We start from the raw sequence: 16,225 nt of genomic DNA, 5'->3' as shown, positions 1-16,225 counted from the left end.
TTATTTTATTTTATTTTATTTTATTTTATTTTATTTTATTTTATTTTTAAACGTTTATTTTTGAGAGAGTGCAGGCAGGGGAGGGGCAGAGAGAGGGGGACAGAGGATCCATCGGCTCAACCAACTGAGCCACCCAGGTGCCCCCTGTGCCTTTAAAGTAGACTATTTTGACGTTTTTTCCACTGACCTCTTAGCATCAAGAGACAAAGCAGAAATCTGATGTGATTTCATGTGATCTAAGGGCCAGCATCCCAGGCCACTGGCTATGTTTTGAGTCTGAAAGCATAAAGCAGTTTCGTCATGCTTCAGGTTCACTGATCCAGCTACATGCGCACTAGATTCTTCTTTTCAAAAAAACCCTGCAATTTCTCTGGTTATGTCAGGACTCCAGCTGCTTGGCAGGGCATTGGCTATAAATAGATAGTACCATTTGTGTAAAGAGCGGTATATTTGAATTAATTTACATATTCAAATACATTTAAATGTTTGCTGGCACAAGTGAATATCTCCAAAAGAATACCTAAGAAGCTGGTCACGTGGGTTGCCTTGGGGGAGGAAAAGAGCTGAATGGCTGGGCGGAGGGGTGGGAAAAAGATTACTGTTTGCCCTTTTGTCCAAGCCGTGTGAATGTGTTATCTATTCAAAAGAACACATTTAAATTTGTAAAAACACAAAAGAAAGACCGAGAGAGCACACAAACAGGATTTCTAAGCAAGAGGGACTTTTGACAAAGATCCTTCAGGTGCAGTCCAATTACCACAAAGAACCTTTTCACCACCCAGGACCTGCAGGGAGCACATAATCCTCCTTCCTTATCCCAGGGGGGCAGTCTGCTTCAGGAAGGATGTTTCAGCGCTTTGGCAGGCCTGAGAGAGACCAGCGGCCAGCAGAGCCAGAGACACAGGGGCAGCTGCATCTGCTTCCCGTGAAAATGGAACGTGTGCAGCACTGGACTGGTGTGTGTGAGGGGCGGGAGGTCCCAAATCCACATGGGAGGTTTTCCTGAAGGGCTCCTTTCACAAAGGCTCAGCCCCTGTGAGTTTTGTATTTGACTTCTTAGCATGATAATTTTCAAACTTACAGAAACATGAAATAGTACAATGAATAACTACACATGCCCGCTACTGATTTTAACAATGCTGAACTTTTGCCATATTCACTTTTGTCTTTCCTTCTCCTGCTTCTTCTGTTTGTCTCTCTCCCTATATATAAATATATTTAACAAAGTTGTAGAGACCCTAACACTTAACTCCTAAATACTTTATGCATTTCCTTAAAAATAAGGGCATTCTCCGATACCATTATCACATCCAAGAAAATTAAAAATTTTCCCAGAATATCTAAAACCCAATCCAGGGGCGCCTGGGTGGCGCAGTCGGTTAAGCGTCCGACTTCAGCCAGGTCACGATCTCGCGGTCCGGGAGTTCGAGCCCCGCGTCAGGCTCTGGGCTGATGGCTCAGAGCCTGGAGCCTGTTTCCGATTCTGTGTCTCCCTCTCTCTCTGCCCCTCCCCTGTTCATGCTCTGTCTCTCTCTGTCCCAAAAATAAATAAACGTTGAAAAAAAAAATTTTTAAACCCAATCCATATTCAGATAGACTTCATCAGTTATCCCCTTATATCTTTTATAAATGAGTCCCCCTCCCCCATATCAGGATCTGATCAAGGAATCTAGAACAGCACCCCCACCCCCCACCTGTTTTTTTGACACCAAGTCAGGGAGCGCTTGGGTGGCTCAGTTGGTTAAGCATCCAACTCTTAATTTTGGCTCAGGTCACGATCCCATAGTTGTGAGATCAAGCCTGGAGCTTGCTTAAGATATTCTCTCTCTCTCTCTCTCTCTCTCTGTCTCTCAAGGAAAAAAAAAAAAAGACCAAGTCAGTTGTCTTATATATTTGTCTTGATTATTTCCTTATGGTTTACTTTACTCTATTTCCTATAATTCTGAAAACTAGAAGTTAGTTCTAAAGGCTTGATTTGTTTTGGATTAAATTCCTGTGGATTTTGATCTCCACCTCTCATGACCCAACTAGATTTTCCAAAGGGCTCATGTCTGGATGCCCCAACTGTGAGTGGACTGCACAGAAGGAGCTTGACGTCTCTATCCTTATCTTCAAACCCTTCAGCCTCTGGGGACCATTGCTCTTTCAGATGAGGGATGAGGGCTTGGCTTAGATCCAGGGACCTGACACATTTATTAATTTTTAGTTATATTAATAGTGACAATTAATAATGATCAATTGACAATAACCGGGACAATGATGCCACCATTCATGGAGCAGCCTTCTGTGCAGCTAAGTATCTGGCATGTTCTGTATGGATTTCTGTTAGCCTTCACAACAGTCTTGTGGAATTTAGGTGTCAATATATTCCTATAGAAGAAGCAAATGAGGCTCAGAGAAGTTAAATCAATTGAAGACCTTGACTGTGAGCTGAGTTGACTCCAGAACTCCTTCCAGTGTCCTGGTCCCAGATATAACTTGCAAGTTCCTCAACTTTGGTATCTCTTGGGTTTCTTAGCAAACAACTGAATAATGATAGCAAATACTCATGTAGTAGTATTACATGCCAGGAACATTTCCAGGGGCCTTTACACATTTTATCCTCCCAACAACTCTCTGAGGAACATCTCACTGACGAGGAAAAACTGAGGCACAGAGAGGTTAAGTCACCTGTCTGAGATCAGAAAGATAGAGAATGGCAGAGCTGGGAACCATACCGAGGCAGCCCAGCCCCAGACTCCATGCTTTTAGCCAACCACTGTTGTTTAGCCAACAAGGGATTTTTTTAAAGGCTGTTAGGAAGCTTGTAGGATGTCTGAGAGGGCCAGGGATCAGGCTTGCAGGCCATGTGGCTGGAAACAGTACCCAGATCACACTGAAATCCAGCCACGGCGGCAGGAGCATCACATGAGAAACTCCTAGGTCATCAGAAGGTGATACCACATGGCACAAAAACAGACACTCAGATCAATGGAACAGAATAGAGAACCCAGAAATGGACCCACAAACGTATGGCCAACTAATCTCTGACAAGGCAGGAAAGAATATCCAATGGAAAAAAGACAGTCTCTTCAGCAAGTGGTGCTGGGAAAACTGGACAGCAGAAGAATGAACCTGGGCCACTTTCTTACACCATACACAAAAATAAACTCACAATGGATGAAAGACTTCAATGTAAGACAGGAAGCCATCAAAATCCTCGAGGAGAAAGCAGGCAAAAATCTCTTTAACCTCAGCTGCAGCAACTTCTTACTCAACACGTCTCCAGAGGCAACGGAAACAAAAACAAAAATGAACTATTGGGACTTCATCAAAATAAAAAGCTTCTGCACAGCGAAGGAAACAATCAGCAAAACTAAAAGGCAACTAATGGAATGGGAGGAGATATATCAGATAAGGGGTTAGGATCTAAAATCTATAGAGAACTTATCAAACTCAACACCGAAAAAACAAGTAAACCAAAGGGCTCATGTGAAGAAATGGGCAAAAGACATGAATGGACACTTCTCCAAAGAAGACATCCAGATGACCAACCGACACATGAAAAAATGCTCAACATCACTCATCATCAGGGAAATACACATCAAAACCACACTGAGATACCACCTCACACCTGTCAGAATGGCTGACATTAACAACTCAGGCAATGATAGATGTTGGTGAGGATGCGGAGAAAAAAGGTTCTGTTTTGCACTGCTGGTGGGAATGCAAACTGGTGCGGCCACTCCAGAAAATAATATGGAGGTTCCTCCAAAAGTTAAAAATAGAACTATCCTATGACCCAGCAATTGCACTACTAGGTATTTATCCAAGGAATACAGGTGGGCTGTTTCAAAGGGACACATGCACCCCAATGTTTATAGCGGCTCTATTGACAATAGCCAAAGTATGGAAAGAGCCCAAATGTCCATTGATAGATAAATGGATAAAGAAGATGTGCTGTGTGTGTGTGTGTATATATATATATATATGTGATGCAGTATTACTCGGCAATCAAAAAGAATGAAATCTTGCCATTTGCAACTGTGTGGATGGAACTGGAGGGTATTATGCTAAGTGAAATTAGCCAGTCAGAGAAAGACAAATATCATATGACTTCACTCACTGGAGGACTTTAAGAGACAAAACAGATGAACATAAAGGAAGGGAAGCAAACATAATATAAAAACAGGGAAGGAGACAAAACATGAGAGACTCTTAAACATAGAGAACAAACAGAGGGGGAGGAGGGGTTGCTGGAGGGGTTGTGAGAGGGGGGATGGGCTAACTGGGTAAGGGGCTTCAGGGATCTACTCCTGAAATCATTGTTGCACCATATGCTCACTAACTTGGATGTAAATTATTAAAAAAAAAAAAAAAGTAAAGATAAAATAACAAAAGAAAATAAAATTAAAAAAAAAAGAAGATGATACCACAGAGCATTAACAAAGCTTTCACTGTTTTGGTTACCTTGTGGAACTTTTGGAGGATGTTAGAGTGGCATGCCATGTTCTCATTCTCTTTCCCTCAGGGGACTATATTTCACATCAGGTGCAAACCTGGATTAAGCACTATCGAGCCTCAGAAACCAGCAGCATCCCGGCGATGGAGAGGCTCATCCAATGGCTGCCGCACCATCTTCCCAGGCAACAGAAGACCACACTGGTGCATGCGGACTTCAGGTAGGCATGGCTGTGAGGAGGAGTGAATACCTAGACGTGGAAAATGATGGGCAGGGCCCTTGAAGCGGAAATCAAACAGCTAGTCCGAACCCAATTTACAGTTGAGAATTACTTCTTCACAGAGGATCTCCTTGTGCGTGCCCTTTTAAGCATGGTTTCTCCACCTCGGCCTCTTGACATTTGGGGCCAGAAAATTCGTTATGATGGGGGGCTGTCCTGTGCAACAGTGGGAGTTATTACAGCCCCTAGGTTTGAAAGTGCAAGTGTGTGCTCCAGTTATTACGACTGCATAAAAGACTCCTCCCAGACCCCATGGCTGTAAACAAAGATGGCAGTTACTTTGCTCACGAAATCTGCTGTCTGGGGACAGGATAGCTGGTTTCAACTGGGGAGGCTGTCAGGCTGGGGGCTGGACTCTCCTGAAGGCTCACTCACATGCCTGGCACTGGGGCAGAGAAGACTGAGCTGGGCTCCCTGGGCCTCTCTTTGGTCTCCCACGTGGTCCCTCCAGCATAGCAGCTTCTGGGCAGCTGGACTCCTTACCTAAGTGGCTCAGGGCTGCAAACGTGTGTGTTCCAAGAGAGAGGGCTGACTGGGAGGGAGCTGGTCACCTTTTCTGAGCTGGGCTCTAGAGTCTCTTAGCATCACTTCCACCTGCATTATATTTGTCAGAAGCCAGTTGCCTCAAGCAGCAAAGAATTAGACTCTTCCTTTTGTGTAAGAAGTGTCAGAATGTACAGACCTGTTTTAAATCCATCAGAGGGAAGGAGGAAGTACGAGAACCCAGAGAGGTCACTCTGTGGAGAGGGCTCCTGGACCACAGCTCGTATGGCCCTTGGGAGAGGAATATAGCGTCCCTCACCTATCTGCCTCCTTCTCGTCTCCTGCTGATGCCCTCATTGGCTGAGCCCACCTGAGCCATAGGGCAAGGGAGCCAGTGGACGTGGGCACTAAGGGGTTCATAGGGTGGGGAGTGCATTTGCAGGGGCAAATGGAAGACACCCAGCACAGAACACACCCCTAGCACTCAGTTTCCTTAGAGCTGTCTTTCCATTCCTTTTGTGGCTTATTCAGGCTGGACAACCTGCTGTTCCATCCAGAAAAGGCCGAGGTGCTTGCCGTCCTTGACTGGGAACACTCTACCTTAGGCGACCCCCTTGTGGACGTGGCCTCCAGCTGCCTGGCTCACTACTTGCCATCCAGTTTTCCCGGGTCCCTGCTGCGAGGTAGGAACAGCTGAAGGAGAAGAGGGAACAGGGCAGCTCCATTCTCAAAGCACCTGAGGCACAGAAGTAACTGTGATCGGTTGGTGCATGAAATTGAGGTCCTGGTGGTTTGGCTGGAAAATGCATTCCTGCCAGTGGAGGGAAATATGTGTAGATGTATTTTAAGCGAGAAGGATGTGTGCATAGGCCCCTCCTATGTTTTTACTCAACTAATTTCTATCTAATTTTCTAAATAAAAAATACAAATTTATTTTAAAATGTTAGAGCCAACACAATAGCCAAAGTATGGAAAGAGCCCAAATGTCCATCGATGGAGGAATGGATGAAGAAGATGTGGTATATCTATACAATGGAGTATTACTCAGCAATCAAAAAGAATGAAATGTTGCATTTGCAACTATGTGGATAGAACTGGAGGCTATTATGCTAAGTGAAATTAGTCAGTCAGAGAAAGACAAAAATCATATGACTTCACTCATATGAGGACTTTAAGAGACAAAACAGATGAACATAAGGGAAGGGAAACAAAAATCATATAAAAACAGGGAGGGGGACAAAACAGAAGAGACTCTTAAATATAGAGAACAAACTGAGGGTTACTGGATGGGCTGTGGGAGGGGGGATGGGCTAAATGGGGAAGGGGCATTAAGGAACCTAGTCTTGAAATCATTGTTGCACTATATACTAACTAATTTGAATGTCAATTTAAAAAACAAAAAATTAAAATAAAATGTTAGAGCCAACAAATAACAAAAGGAAAAGTTAAAATCATCAATAGTCCCAGAGATGAGCACTGCCAACATTTTCATCTTTTGGTGTGTGCACATACATTTGTTTAAATGAAAATGTGATTCTATGATTTTATGGCCTGTTTTTTTTTTTTTCACTTAATTACATGTTTTTATGCCATTAAGTATTTCTTCTACAGCATCATTTTTAATGATGAAATAGGATTTTTTTGAATAGAATTAATTTAATCAAGACATTTGACAAATGTCTTAAGACAAATATCTCAGTATCTCATTTGGATATTTAATTTTGTTTTCAATTTTTCTTTTATACTACCTCCCCCCAACCCTCACAAAAAAAGGCAGTGAACATCTTTGTAGGAGTATCTTTGCCTATATTATAAGGTATACTCCGAACAAAGTCCCAGGAACAAAATATATTACATGCTTCTAAGCCATGAAAATGTTACCAATGAAGGAAATCAGTACACATTTCTGATTTGTTGTAATTATTTTTTTCAAAATTTGGCAGGATCTTTCTTTCAATACCATTTTTTATCAAATGGCAGATGGAAAATCATACGCATCCACCCTGAACTGTGGCCCAGGTGGAAGTGGAGGCCCCTCATTCCTTCCTCTACTGCCAATTTAGTCTGAAACTTTTAAGGGCCAATTTGTGAATAGCTTCGTGCCAGGATCCCAGCCATGTGGGGGCGGAAGAGCTGTTGAAATAAGGAGCTGACCCTGTGAATTAGTTGTAAAACTCGTTTCCAAGGCAGGAAGTGATTTTCATAATTCAGATACCTGCGGCCACAAGGGAGTGTGTGGTCACTGCCCAGACATGGCTCTGTCTGTCGCCTCAGGTTTCAGTGACTGTGATTTCACTCAGCTGGGAATCCCTACTGCAGAGGAGTATTTCAGGATGTACTGTCTTCACTCGGGGATCCCTCCTACTGAGAACTGGAACTTCTACATGGCCTTCTGCTTTTTCCGCATGGCCGCGATCCTGCAGGGAGTCTACAAGCGCTCGCTCACAGGTAACGGGTGGCTCAGGAGAGCCTGCCTGAGGGTCTGAGTCCCAACCACTCAGCTTCTCCCCCTAGAAACCCTCCTGTGACCAATTTGGCCAGAATTCTACAATATTCAGTTAACTCAACCATCTGTCATTAATAGCATATATATATATATATATATATGTATGTATTCTTAAATTTTTTTTAACGTTTATTTATTTTTGAGAGAGAGAGGCCGAGTGCAAGCAGGGGAGGGGCAGAGAGAGAGAGAGGGAGACAGAATCCGAAGCAGGCTACAGGCTCTGAGCTGTCAGCACAGAGCTGGACACGGCACTTGAGCTCACGGACCACAATATCATGACCAGAGCTGAAGTTGAATGCTTAACCGACCAAGCCACCCAGGCACCCCTATATGTATTCTTTAAAATATTTAAACTTAAGGGGCGCCTGGGTGGCGCAGTCGGTTAAGCGTCCGACTTCAGCCAGGTCACGATCTCGCGGTCCGGGAGTTCGAGCCCCGCGTCGGGCTCTGGGCTGATGGCTCAGAGCCTGGAGCCTGTTTCCGATTCTGTGTCTCCCTCTCTCTCTGCCCCTCCCCCATTCATGCTCTGTCTCTCTCTGTCCCAAAAATAAATAAACGTTGAAAAAAAAATTTTTTTTAAATAAAAAAAAAATAAATAAAATATTTAAACTTAAAAAAATTTTTTAATGTTTATTTTGAGAGAGAGTGTGCACATGTGCAGGCGCGAGGGGCAGAGGGGGAGAGAGAGAAAGAGAGACAGAGAGACGGAGACAGAAAATCCCAAGCAGGCTCCACACTGCCAGCACAGAGCCCAATGTGGGGCTCCAACTCACGAACCGTGAGGCCATGACCTGAGCCAAAATCAAGAATTGGACGCTTAAGCAACTGAGCCACACCCAGGCGCCCCAAACTTTAAAAAATTATTAACATAACATACAATTTTTTAAGAAAAAACTTACATGATAAGAATTCAGTCATAAAGAATACAAAATTATTTTCCTTTTTTCTCAGTACTGTTTCTTAAACATAAACGCCACCCTTAAAAGTTTCACGAGTCCCCCAATTTGTTCTGTGTATCTATCTTCTCTCTTTCTCCAAGTTTCATAAAAATGTGATCATCCTACATGTATTTTTAGTACCTTCATTTTTAATTTTTTATGCTTAAGAATTCCTATGAAATATTTATATGTGTGTATATGTAGGATATGATATGTGTGTATATATAGGATATATACATATATATAATTATTATAGATACTTTACAACAACATAAGGTACATTCCTTGCTTTTATTTTCACTTATTTTAATTTTCACAATATTTCATAGAGACCTTCCCATATGAATATGTACAGATATACACCATTGTTTTTGATTTCTATAGTATGTCCCATTGTATGGGTGTAGTGTAATTTATTTAACCCATTCTCTTATCAATATATCTTTGGATTATTTGCACATTTTAGCAAACACAGATAGTGGTTGGTGAACATCCTCTTCTGCACATGCGTGAATAAACCCAAAGGATAAATTCCCAGAATTAGAATTGCTAAGTTAAAGTATGTGCATTTTAAATTTTTGTACATGTTGCCAAATCCCAGTAAGAGGATTGCTGAAGGAAGAAAAAAGATTATGTGTCTTCTTTGATGGTGCTCTTACATACATGGGAAAATGCTTTACTGAAATAGCTTGGAGTTCTAGATTATATCTTGTGTGTCTGAGCTTCTGGGAAGAAAAGTTCATTGTTGCTACTCAGAACTGATGGTTGAATTGAATGTGTATATAAATGTACTATCTATCTATCTATCTATCTATCTATCTATGTAAACACTCTAGTATTAATTTTAGATCTTGAGGGATAGTAAATGAAATCATCTATATCCTAAATTATTTAAAATGATAGAAAAGCAGGTTATTTGTTTCCTATGTAGAAAGGAACAGCAGAAAGCAGACAGAACCCTCCAAAAAGTCCTAGAAATAGTGACTAACCCAGTAGCATTCTGTATTCCCAGTTTTCGCCATGTCATCATCTCTAAATTCCATTCCCACCGGAAGGAGCCAGGACCGTGTTCAGGTCTAGGGCAGGCAATCTACAGATGAACCTGGAACACCTTGTCATATAGTAGGCTGTTGAAGACTACTCGGGTCATATCTAAAGGACTCAGGAGCCAGCTCTCATGGGCTCCTAGTTGCTAATGACAGGACACTTTGAGCACCAGTAAGGATGAACTGAAATGGATGGGGAACACATCAAGTATGTTTAAATCCATGAGTAAAGAGTGACACTAAACCAGAGTCAAAGTCTCACTCACAAATTATGTGTCAGGCTAACAAAATAACTGAGGGAAAGTTTCTCTCTAGGGAAGTAGCTCAGACAGAAAGACAGAATTAGCGTATCACCAGTTTTCCACCCCTCTACATTAATGGGTCCAGAAAATAAGTATCCATGGTGCTAATGTCAGCAAGAGAGAAACAGCCAGACATTACATACCTCCTGATGCTTCCCCAAAAGTCAGACCTAGATCTGACCGAGCCGTAGTGCTAACTACCAGCTTACAAGAAACAGAGGGTCAGAGGAGCACGTTCAACATGAGCACTGAGGCACAGCCACTCACAACATCCAGATTTGGGGACACTTCAGTTTCTTCAACAAATGAATGTCAGGGGGGAAAAGAAAAGATGAAAAGGGAACCTATAGATTGAAAGGGACTTAAAAGACACATCAGCCAGTTACAGTGTTTGGATCTTATTTAGATCCCTATTTGAAAAAACAAATTATAGGGGCGCCTGGGTGGTGCAGTCGGTTAAGCGTCCGACTTCAGCCAGGTCACGATCTCGCGGTCCGTGAGTTCGAGCCCCGTGTCGGGCTCTGGGCTGATGGCTCAGAGCCTGGACCCTGTTTCTGATTCTGTGTCTCCCTCTCTCTCTGCCCCTCCCCCGTTCATGCTCTGTCTCTCTCTGTCCCAAAAAAAAATAAATAAACGTTAAAAAAAAAATTAAAAAAAAAAATTATAAAAAAATTTATGCGATAGTCAGTGAAATTTGAATTCTGACTGGATAGTTAGTGATATTGGAGTCATAGTTATTTTATTTTTATTTTTTTATTTGAGAGAAGAGAACACACATCAGTGGGGGGAGAGGAGCAGAGGTGGAGAGAGAATCTTTTTTTTAAGTGTGGTTTTTTTTTCATGTTTATTTATTATTAAGAGACAGAGAGACAGAGCATGAGCAGTGGAGGGGCAGAGAGAGGGGGAGACACAGAATCCGAAGCAGGGTCCAGGCTCTGAGCTGTCAGCACAGAGCCCAACATGGGGCTCTAACTCACAAACTGTGAGATCATGACCCGAGCCAAAGTTGGTTGCCTAACCACTTTGCCTAACCACACCCAGGCGCCCTAAGTGAGTTTATTTTTGAGAGAGAGTGTACACGTGTGCACATGCGTGTGGGGGAGGAGTGAGAGGGAGAGAGAGAGAGAGAGACAATCCCAAGCAGACTCCACACTCAGCAAGAGCTTGATACAGGGCTCGATCCCATGACCCTGGGATCATGACCTGAGCTCAAATCAAGAGTTGGACATTCAACCGGCTGAGCGTCCCAGTTAACTGTTTTTTAAGAGTGATGATGGTACTGTGTGCTTTTAAGTGCTATTAGACATAAATGAAATATTTACAGATGGCATGATCTAATGTTTGGGATTTACTTCAGAAAAATCTAAGGCAGTGAGGATGGGGATGACAGAGAATGGAACAAGATTGGCCATACTGTGATGATTGTTTAAGCTGAGTGGTAGACACTTCCAGATTCCTTAAACCCTTCACTCTATTTTTATATATCTTTGAAAGTTTCCAAAATTAAGACAAAAGTCAAGTAGAGAGAAACCCAGCAGTGGGTTTGCTAGTACAACGGGAACATCTTAGCTTCCAGGTCATCAACATCCTAAGCTTGGCGGCCACCTGTCGTCCTCAGCCAGGTTCCCGTATTCTAATGAGAAAGGCAGTTGGAGTAGGGGAATTGATCGTTCATTCACAAGGATCTGAACCTCTGCCAAGCCAGGTACTAGGAACTAGCAGTACAAAGTCGTGAGCAAAACAATGTTCAGAGAAAAATCGGCCGCCAGATGACTTCTAGTTTCACCCGCCCTGATCTGACGACAGGGGTCTCAATAAGCAGGAATTCTCGAAAACCATATTTTTGCTTCCTCCAGAGAGCATTAGTTCTAACCAACCATTTCCCAATTTTTGTTAGGGCTTCGCAATGAAAGCTAACCAGAAATATTTAATCAAGCAGAAGGGCTGTTGGGTCCATCAGGTGACGAACAGGCCTGACTGCCTGTAGACGTTTTCTAGACGACTACTGTGTTCTCACTGGATCCTGTTCCAGTGCCTGGGGATAAGCTGAGTGGACTCGGAATGATCCCTTCTGGAGTCTCGACACCTGTAAACCCCATTGGTATTGCCGCCAATGGGCCTAACAGGAAGCCATTTGACAGTTTCCAAGGTCCTGTGTGCCACTGGCTTGGCTTCACGCTTCCCTCGGCTCGGAGGTAAAACACTCCAGCACACAGGAATACACATGTGCTGTCCTTACACGACTGCGTTCCTCCGATCCTGTTGGCGCTCCTTCACCTCCCACCCAGGAAGCCAGCCAGACACACAGAGGAAGTGACGTAGTTTTCTCACATAAAACCGGGAATCCGTTTTTTGAAGAATAGTGTAATAATGTTACACGAGGGGAAGAAGAAACCCAGCTCCACGAATGCAAATATTATTTCTGTCTAAAAGCATTTTCCTGTTTGAAGAAGGGAGGAACTTGGTATTGCCCTGGAAGGTGGGGTTTGGAGAAGGAGCATTTGTTTCAAAGGCATTCTCGGTGGTGTTAGCTCATCACTGGGTGGGGAAGGGGAGAACCATGCCCAGAGCTGGGGGCGGGGGCCTCTGATTTATAGTCGGCATGTGGGTGCTGACATTTAGGTTTCCGGTAGACGGCTGCTGAAATTCTAGAACGGAAGAAGTGCTTGTGACCACAGCTTAGGAGGCTGCAGTCTCCTCTGCTGAGACGACATGTGGGAAAATACACAGAAGTAATGATAGCTTTAAGTCAGCCCAGGCTCTTATCGGCGACTTTCCAAGAGACAGAGCAGCACTCTGAGAGAGAGATCGACTTAAGGAGAGGAAAATGAAGAGAGCGCTTCGTATTCTCTGCTAGGAAAAGGAAGTCATTATGAAGAGCAGTGAGTTCAAGGGGGTTCTTGCTTGCACGTGGCATGTGCAGTCAGAGTAACGGGCTGGGGAGATGCAGCCACTCCTGAGAGAGTGCGCATCTGCCCTCACTGCCCTCACAGTGACTCAGGGAAGGGGGCTGTCTGGTTCCCGACTGCCCCCCTCCCCGCCCCCGCCAGGGCCTGGGTCCATGACCGCCCCCGGAAGGTGCTGAGTAAAGACTTGTCTGGCGGCCTGCCTTCTCCGCTATGTAGCACATGGATTTGGCTCCTGATCTGTAAGAATAGCATAATATCTTTAACACCAAAGCTTCGTGAAAATGGCTCTTTGGGGAAATTGGCTGTGGCAGGGACCAGAAGAAAAATAGGCCTCTGCAAAGATCTATTTATCGATACAAAGAGAATGAGGAAAACACAGTCTTTTTAGAATATGGAAATGCTAAAAATAATCTAGGAGGGTTGGCTGTGAAGAAGCTCACTATAAGGAGACAATATACACGCTTCATGCGGGGATCTCGGATGCAGTTCACTGAATGCAAGAAGCCACAGTGAAAAGACTGCACACCCTATGATGTGTATATTTACGTGACATTCCGGAAAAAGCCAACTAGGGAAACAGAGATTTAAAAGGGGGTGGGGCGCCTGGGTGGCTCAGTCGGTTAAGCGTCTGTCTCTTGATTTTGGCTCAGGTCATGATCCCAGGGTCATGAGATCGAGCCCCTTGTCAGGCTCTGCACTGCACGTGGAGCCTACTTAAGATTCTCTCTCCTTCTTTCTCTGCCTCTCTCTCTCTCTCTCTCTCTCTCTCTCTCTCTCTCTCTCTAAAAGAAACAGAGATCACTGTTGCCAGGGGCTGGGGCAAAGGGTTGTGTACAAAGGGACACCATGGAAATTTGGGGATGATGGACATATTTTGTATCTTGATGGCTGTGCTGGTTACCTGACTAAACTCACAGAACTATACACTTTTATAAAGAGGGTGTATATACACCATACTTCAATTTAAAAAAATTTTTACTTTTTAAAAGTCTTGATGCACGTATTAAAAGAAAAAAAAAAGCAAGCAGTGAGCGCATAAGTGGAGTGAGTTCTGCAGGGCTGACACTGGCCTTCATCTGCACAGAGTGGTGTCCAGAGATCTGTCGTTAACCTGGTCCCTGGGGACGGTTGTTACTGGTTTTGCAGCAAGAGCAGTCGGTCTAAGATAATGCAGGGCTTTCGATAGCCCCCTGGCGACAGCACAAGTGACTGGGGGTGTCCCTGGCTTCATTTAGTGCCTTGACGGAAAGAAGAGGTAAAGAGCAGGGAGCAGTCCAGATGAGCCTGACTCCTGGCTCCAAGCCCACTGCTGTCAGCTTGTCTACGCTTCCTAAGACCCAGATTCTTTCTGTAACGTGGGGATTAAAAGCATCATAATGCTTCGGGAATTCGATGAGCTATAATAATCCACACAGAGCGCTTAGCACTGTGTTTGGTATATGGCCAAGTGCTCAGCAAATGGTAGTGGCTGCTGACGGCATTCTTACTAAGGGTTGTCTGGGAGTAATCACTGTTTTTCTTTGCTTCTGCTTAGGGCAAGCAAGCTTTGTGGACACCGAACAAAGTGGAAAACTGCCTGAATTTATGTCTAACCTGGCATGGGATTTTGCCATCAAAGAAGGGTTCCGGGTTTTCAAAGAGATGCCAGCCACGAAACCGTCAATGAGGTCCTATCACACTCAGGCTGGTCACAGTCCCTGCCGAGCACCTCAGGCATGAGCAGTTATATCCCCTTTACAGAATCTTCCCTGGCTCATGCCTCAAAGGGAACTCTGGTTCTCTCTCCAGAGGGCCTTTCCCCACCAGTCAGGGAGCTGTATCAGTGACTAAAGCCATGACATGTGTACCCCGCTGAGTCAGAGCTTATGGAGTCACCAAGCCTCAGCAGAGGGATGGACCGCTTCCCTGCTGATTGAATATCTCAATGGAAAGCAGCATATTGAGAGTTGGTAAGATGTCATTAACATGGTGGAACCCCAGCTCATTGACCAGACACGTCTGTTCCCCTCCTTAGCAGTGAAGAGACAAGAGGGCTGTAAAGAATTATCTTTGTTTTTCATCATCATCAGGAAAAGCTAGCTCTAGATTACTTGGTTTCCACTTCATTACTTTCTCTGTGTGACCGTGTCATGGTCAGATACCTCAGCCCAGGCACAGGAACACCAGGTCTGTGGTTCATGCCCCCAGGACAGGCGGGCTTATTTTGTGCATATGTGAATTATGTAAATTTGAAACACGGTGATATAAAATACATCAGTTAATAAAGCCTCTTATTTTTAAAAGGTTTAATTACTTATTTTCAGAGAGAGAGAGAGAAACCTTGCACATACAGGGGAGGGCAAAGAGAGGGAGAGAGAATCACAAGAGTCTCCATGCTCTCAGTGCAGAGCCTGACGTGGGGCTCAATCCCATGAATCATGAGGTCATGACCTGAGCCGAAACCAAGAGTCAGATGCTCAACTGCCTGAGTCACCCAGGTGCCCCAATAAAGTCTCTTTAAAGAACCCATAATGTCAAAAGTAAAGGGCTAAAGTCAACTGTAAACTGTTTCAGCCATTGAACAGAGTGACACTACTTTAGCTGATAATAGAAATACCTGCTTGTTCTTTGTCAGGGTGAGTCTTGGCTTGTGTTAGTTTTTAAGTTATTTGAGATCTTTAGGAGCACACATTTTGCAGCCATTATCTTTTTTTTCTTTTAATTTGTTTTTAACATTTATTTTTGGAGAGAGAGACAGAGACAGAGTGCATTTCCTTTTCCAATGCTTCCGTGCCCTTGATGGAGAGAGAGAGACGGAGAGAGAGAGACGTGCCCTTTTGAGAGAGAGAGACAGAGACAGAGCATGAGCCAGGGAGGGACAGAGAGAGGGAGACACAGAGTCCGAAGTAGGTTCCAGGCTCTGAGATGTCAGCACAGAGCCCAAAAAGGGGCTCAACCATGAGATCATGACCTGAGCCGAAGTCGGACAGTTAACCGACTGAGCCAGCCAGGCGCCCCAACCATCATCTACTTTTTAAGAAAATGGCATTATCACTTTTTTTCTGGTTACAAACCTATTGCAAAACCACCAAAGCTCAAACATGACGAGAGTAAGAAGAGTTCATAACATAGAAAGAGCTCTCTAAAATCCCTTGCCCTCTGAGATCATCGCTGTCAACAGCTCGGCGTATTAGGCTCCCAGCTGCTTTTCTCTATTACATACCAACGTATCATTCCTATGTTGTAATGGGATTGTTGTATACATTTGAATCTCCCACTTGCTTATTTAATTTAATGACATGTCAGTGCCTGGAGATGGACCTTCTAGGGTTTCTGCAGTG

General features: G+C 43.9%; 1 protein-coding gene across 2 annotated transcripts in view; it reads left to right on the top strand.

The window, feature by feature from the left end:
- Nucleotides 1-15,187, top strand: part of ACAD10 (acyl-CoA dehydrogenase family member 10) — a 43,357-nt gene extending 28,170 nt beyond the window's left edge. For both annotated transcript variants that reach the window (XM_040443864.1, XM_040443863.1), the window contains 4 exons: nt 4,511-4,661; nt 5,736-5,887; nt 7,479-7,652; nt 14,440-15,187. In XM_040443864.1, the coding sequence (XP_040299798.1) occupies nt 4,511-4,661; nt 5,736-5,887; nt 7,479-7,652; nt 14,440-14,624 (662 nt within the window). In that variant the 3' untranslated portion in view covers nt 14,625-15,187. The remainder of the gene's footprint in view (nt 1-4,510; nt 4,662-5,735; nt 5,888-7,478; nt 7,653-14,439) is intronic.
- The last annotated feature ends 1,038 nt before the right edge of the window (nt 15,188-16,225 follow it).

The sequence above is a fragment of the Herpailurus yagouaroundi genome, unplaced genomic scaffold (assembly GCF_014898765.1).
Source record: "Herpailurus yagouaroundi ecotype Mexico unplaced genomic scaffold, PumYag 191, whole genome shotgun sequence".
Taxonomy (NCBI): domain Eukaryota; kingdom Metazoa; phylum Chordata; class Mammalia; order Carnivora; family Felidae; genus Herpailurus; species Herpailurus yagouaroundi.
This window is presented reverse-complemented; position numbering and strand designations above follow the sequence as displayed.